Here is a 6,436-nt window from a genome sequence, read left to right on the forward strand (position 1 = left end):
GCCTATAATATAAAGTTTTACAGAAGATTGTTAATTAATATTTTTTCCAGATGATATAGGTACCTAAGTACCTACTTTCCATCGGCGGTAATTTCTGCCAGACGCTTTAAAGTTTGCGAAAAAATATCATACCTAAGTATAATATAATCTTACTTTATAGTTGAGTCGTAATTTTTACATTAGGAAACATACATAAAAATCATCACTTAGAACTTTAAAAAAATAATAATGTTTTTACGTGCCTTTAGAATTTTTTTACCTAACCCTTTAGCCTTAAAATGGACCCGCGCACAAGCTAGCAAATAATGATACTTACGAATCTATTTGATTGTAATCGATAAACTCTGAAACTAGTGAACCTATTTGAATAAAATTCTTTCATCTCTGCCATTATAATAGCAAAATATATTATCATATAAATGAAAATCCATTGAATCATCGACTTCAAACATAATATTTCTAAAGTTACCCGCAGCCATTTTAAGGATGTTTCCTTAAACTAGGTATAGAAAATAGGATGTTTCCTTGGATGTTTCATAGACGGAAAGGTTCTATATGACTATGACTCTTAGCTATGACTCTATGACTACAGCACTTTTATATTTGTTCTGAGTATCAAGGTCATGTCATAAATATTACTATGACAAATTATGTAGTCGTAGTATAAGCTCCTAAAACATCATCTTTCTCTTTTACACTTGGGAAAGATGCTATACATTTTGCCCGTTCTTTCTATGGAGCTCTGTTTGGATTTGAAGGTCATTTAAATCTGAAGCATTTTAACCAGCATCAAATGAAAGCTAATGGCTGCCGAACTCTAATCTCGAAACAGCTGATGTGCGTCGTTTGGGGCTTATAATTACAGTGTTTTTTTTAATAACCTTAAAATTATTAATTAGATGAAACGCTACTTGTGTCAATATATTGTGTGGATATCAGGGTTTGTGCCGTAAAGATATTTGGTTATAAATTTCAGTTCTTGGTGAATTTGGTCGTGTTGTAGATTGTTGGCTATTTCAGATGTCACTGACGATCCAACAAATCATTTTGGATGCTAAAAGACTAGCCGGCCGCCTCAAGGAACGGGAAACCGAAACGGATGCTTTGTTGACAGAAACCCAGACCGCGTATCGACAAATTTACACTATTAAACAGGTAAGTGGAACAACTCTTCTTGCTAAGATGTTAAGCCCTTTAGCTTACGGTTCATAAAGCAGAATTCGTCATATAAACTTACCGAACAGTTTGTAAACAAAGAAGCAGTGCATAAGATACACAGGTTAACGCTTTGTTATTCAAAGGGTCAAAACAGATTGGTTCATAAAATATTGCCACATAAGAACTATTTTGATCTACTGTCTCTACTGTAAAATAATGAAGCTAGCTGAATGAGTTAAGTACCTTTCTCAAAAACTTTCCTAACCCTCCTTTATCATCTGAAAAAGGAACTTTGTGATGGAATTGTTTGAGAAATCAAGGAACACTGGGCATCCAATCTCACAGTATATAATATTAACTGGGTCCTTATAATAGGAAAGCTCATTTCATAACCCTTTTTTTCACATTTAGCTATTCTAATACAAAAGTTATGCCCGTAATCTTCTGGTACATCATTTTCTTTACTCTGCTGGAATTTCTGTAAAATCTGATGCACAAAGTTTCTAGACCCAGCAGCTTAACTAGTATGTTAATGTGTCAGTCAATCAGTCTATTACATGTCTACAGTGGTGTGCACAGGCTTAAAAGTCAGGGTAGGGATTTTTTAGGAAGGTACGTTTTTCAGGACATAATGGAAACTGAGCATTCTCAGGCAAGCAGTGCTTTTCTACTTCTGTGGTATGCAATTCACATACTATGTGACATGCATGCTCCAGATAAATATATAAGATTAAAATTAATGAATATTTGAATAAATATTTATTTATTACCAGAATTTTTACATTTGACTTAAATAAAGTCCTGGCCCCTTTAGGAGATCCCGTATCTTAGGGGCCAATGAAAGATTGATTGCAACAGGGTAGTGACTGGAGTTGCTAAATATCAAAGCCTTATAGCATAAGTAGAAGCAACAGATTTTGTTAATCCTTATGATTTCAGTACAAGGAAGAAGTGGACACACTTAATGAGGCATCTCGGGAGAGGCCGAGAGGTGAACTCATAGCAAGCATGGAGAGGGAATCACGATTGATGCGGGACGTACAAAGGGAGAACGGTGAACTGAGAGCTGCTCTGGAAGATCACAGGAAAGCACTAGAGCTCATCATGTCCAAGTATAGACAGCACACGGAGAAGAGAATATGGGAGTCACGGATAGATTTCACAGCTGCAATTAATGAAAAACAACAAGAAGTATGTTAATGTTTTTAGGCTTATTTTGTGGTTTGAACTCCAACCACTAGACATATCACTAGATGCATTGATAGATCAATCAGTCGGTCAGCTTTCCTTTTTATATATGTAAATAGATTATCATAGTGGTTTGAGTTCAAACCACTAGACATATCGGGCTGAAATTTTGCATGCAAATAGCTATTATGATGTAGGTATCCGCTAAGAAAGGATTTTCAAAAAGTCAACCCTAAAGGGGGTAAAATAGGGGTTCGAAATTTGTGTAGTCCATGCAGACAAAGTTGCGGGAATAAGCTAGTGTAATATAAATAGCTGGCATATACCATGATTAATTATATGATGATTTTCATTGAATTATACCATGGTACATACCCACTATTTACATTATAATGAGAAGTCTTGTTTTTGTTCTTGTAAATTACCTTTTAATTACTTTGTGAGTGATATTTGTTATTCCTCAAGGTATCCTTGAAGACTTTGTTAGTTAATTAATACTTGTATCTACTTGGGTATATTCCTAGGTGCACCTAATGTGATCAAGGATAAGACGATGCCTTTACTTCTGCTTCAAGGGAATCTTCATTCTCTGATGATCATGCAATAGAATATTTCTAACTAATATTTTTTTCAGAAATGTTTCATTCTTTCATCATGAAAGTGTCACTCTTGAAACATTAAACATTGAATGTAATTCATGTTGTATGTCAATTTAGATTTCTTTTAAAGTTTTCATTAATTATTTCAGTTGATTCGTCAACAGGCAGAGAGAATCAACGAGATGACCAGTGTGATGTACAAAGCTGTTAATATGGATGAGAATGGTGACTCCAGAAAAGAAGAAGAACTGTACCAAAGGCTTATTACTGAGAATAAGGTAATACAAACATTTTACATCCAACCAGCTGTTTGTTTACGTATCCAGTGACAATCAAAAATCTTTTCTGAACTTATAGGATTTTCCAAAAAATATTCTTAGTTCTTCACATGTCTAAATATAGTTCTATTCTTTTCCATAGCACTATGTAAGCTGTAAGGGACAATAATATTAGAGACTAGATGTCATTAATAACAATATAAGTCATTAACCAACTTCGAAAAAGGAGGTGGTTCTCAATTCATATCATTTTTTTAGTTAGAGATTGTGTACAGCAGAATTAGTCCCATTGCCTGTCCAGGCTGAGCCATTTACTTCTCATAGTACACAACCCACAGATTCACATTTCCAAAATTTTTTGCAATTGGCTATGGAACGAGATACTGAATTTTATGTCAATATGTTACCCTACCTTACCATGGACAGAAGACAAGTGTTAACATTAAGTCTTAGATATTTTTCTGTCTTAAAACAGTAAAAAGCTATTTATGGTGGCATTACATTGGGTCGTTCACCTTCATTCCGATGCTTAGGAATTTGGGCTATAATCTGTATATTCTAACCTGTAAAATCAGGTATCCTAATACAGGCCAACCAAGTGTAACCACCATTATGCTGTTGATACCAATTAATTACAGTAGCACGCACCAAATGCCTGTCAACATGACAATTTTGTATGATATAGTCTGTACAAAATGACTCTTCACGCCCATTTTAACTCTAAGGGTCAACTGTCATGTCAAAAGTAAGTTTTATCTTTAAAATAAGGACTAAAATCATACTTTTGACACAAAAAGTTAAAATGGCGCGTGAGAAGTTAAATTTTATATGCTTTTATCATATCTGCCGTTCATTTAAAAAAAACAGTTAACTGCAGTAGTTTTTGAGTTATCGTGAACGTGGAAATTTTCAATAACTGAGTTTTCTAAAAAATAATACTATGTATGACCAAATAAAAACGAAATAAAAATCTTGGTTGTAGTTAGCATTATTTTTTAGAAACATCAGGTTTTGTTAGGCGCATTATACCAGATAGGTGTTCTATGAAACTCTTCATTTTATCGCGAGTTGGTGGCTTAGTACAATGCTCCCTGAGATCAATGCAAACATATTTATGATCAGGAGGTGGATCGCCCAATAAACTCAATCTTGATAAATACATAAAATATAATTTATTATTTTAACAGAAAGACATTACTTTTTCCAACGATAACGACAACTCACAAGTGACAGAGTTACAAATATAGAACGCTATTTTATTCTTTCTTTACTTTAGATGTAATGAGTTTACATACAAGTATATCACGTTCTAATAAAACATGCAATGTGAGATCCCTATAGGTTCACCTCCAAAAGTGTTTGTTTTGAAACTACAGGGGCTCCGGGAAATGCTGAATCTGTCGCGGCGGTACGGGTCGGAGCGGGCGTGCGCGCCTCCCACGGAGGACAAGGACGTGCAGACGGACGGGCCGCCGCTGCCGGGCGCGTGACGGCCCGCGGCCGCGCCCTGCCGCCTCTGAGCGCCTTCCGCTACCGACACCCGCACACGAACTGTTCCCACGCCGTGTCACAGTGACTCATGTACGTAGGTGTGCGGGCGTGCACTGAGGATGGCTACAGTTCCACTATACAACTCACACTTACCCCCGCCGGTTATACACTTTATGAACCCGATAGTTGGACAAATTGTTATCCCTGGATCTTACTAAAATTATATGTTATGTATTTTTACACCTCCTTTTGTTGTGATGGATGAACAAAGCAAAGCTGCATACAAAATATTTTCACTTTTTTTACTCCAATTGATTCACCAAACCGCAGTGCTATGATTGACTAGTCACAAGCAGTTTGACACGTGGACAGCAAGCTGTAGCTCCATCCGAGATAAACAAGGTTCTAATTAAAGCACTTACAGTGGCTACTATTACCATTGTGGTGAGGTAGCACTTATTTTCTAGAAAACCTTAGCTTTATAGTTTTCATAATTGCATTGAGTAAAATGATACTTGCAGTATTTTATTGGGATTTTAAATTCGATTAGTTATGTTTTATTAAAACATCTCTGAATTTAATATTTTTTTTAAAGAATTAATAAAATATAGTTAGTTTGGTCATCACTACATTTATTAATTATTTATGTTACTTTACTCCATGTAATGTTTCCATATACATACATAGTAGGTATAATCTTCATAGTTCATACCTGTTAGGTAATTCTTGCAAAGGACACAATTCATAAGTGATTGTCGGTTCTTCTAGTTGTTTCGCGGTTGCAAACTAATTTTCGAATTACAGAAATTGAAAACTTATTTTTTTTAGTCTCCCGATATGAGAATAGCAACTATCGGCTAATCAAAGTTTGTAATCTGCGGGAGCCTTTACTACTCACAGATTTTGGATTCTAGGTCTTTTGACAGTGTGTAACTTTCGTATGTCTTGTATCGATTGTAAGAAACTTACAATGAATAAATATTAAAGTAATCTATTGCAGTACATGGTTTCTTCAGCAGTTGTAATCAAATGGTATGTTACAAGACAAATCCTTAGGGTGTGCTATGTTGACACTGCCTAGACAGAGTTCTGGAATGTAACAGAATGCCGCCCTAACTTATTGCTCTGAAAAAGAAAATTGCGTGAACCGGACACGGCTGTGTCGTTATTTTAAATAATTTTACTCACCTTTGGTTTGACAATGGGGCCGATTCTCTTGTACACAATTTCTAAACTAAACTAAATTAACACGTCTAAATCTAGTGCTATCCTTTTCCGCAAGCAACATTATGACAGGGATAGCAATAGATTTAGACGTGTCATTTTAGTTTAGTTTAGAGATTGTGTACAAGAGAATTGGCCCCAATGTTGACATGTATTGACCTAATATTCCTTTATAACTTTATTAACTTCCTTACTTATATTATATATACATATAAAAATTAATTCTGTCTGTATGATTGATACCTATAATATGTACCTACTAAATGATAAAAATAAGAAAATAATCTTAAATTGGTTTATGATTACACTCTATTTTAAGTGCACAAAAAATGCGAGGGTGTTATTCAGTTATAATTTGAAGGGGGTTTAATTGATATTTAGGAAATCTGCCCAGACGTTCTTTATTGAGTCAATAATTTCCTGGAAGCGTCAACCAATGGCCTCTATTCGCTATGCACAGATGGGATATTCTGAACAAAAATCGTGTTTTAGAAGCTG

At 35.1% G+C, this 6,436-nt stretch overlaps 1 protein-coding gene across 3 annotated transcripts; it reads left to right on the top strand.

Annotated features, from left to right (window-relative positions):
• The first annotated feature begins 762 nt into the window (after positions 1 to 762).
• On the top strand, positions 763 to 5,706 carry LOC117982966 (FGFR1 oncogene partner 2 homolog). 3 transcript variants are annotated; one of them, XM_034969407.2, is made up of 5 exons: positions 763 to 837; positions 1,021 to 1,155; positions 2,098 to 2,349; positions 3,095 to 3,223; positions 4,600 to 5,706. In XM_034969407.2, exons 2-5 carry the CDS (start codon positions 1,021 to 1,023, stop codon positions 4,711 to 4,713), a joined length of 630 nt encoding a protein of 209 aa, XP_034825298.1. In that variant the 5' UTR covers positions 763 to 837; the 3' UTR covers positions 4,714 to 5,706. The 3 variants fall into 3 exon arrangements, with proteins under 3 accessions (XP_034825298.1, XP_034825296.1, XP_034825297.1); XM_034969405.2 differs by having other exon boundaries at positions 780 to 940; XM_034969406.2 differs by having other exon boundaries at positions 784 to 949.
• Positions 5,707 to 6,436: the final 730 nt, after the last annotated feature.

Source organism: Maniola hyperantus, chromosome 6 (genome assembly GCF_902806685.2).
Source record: "Maniola hyperantus chromosome 6, iAphHyp1.2, whole genome shotgun sequence".
Taxonomy (NCBI): domain Eukaryota; kingdom Metazoa; phylum Arthropoda; class Insecta; order Lepidoptera; family Nymphalidae; genus Maniola; species Maniola hyperantus.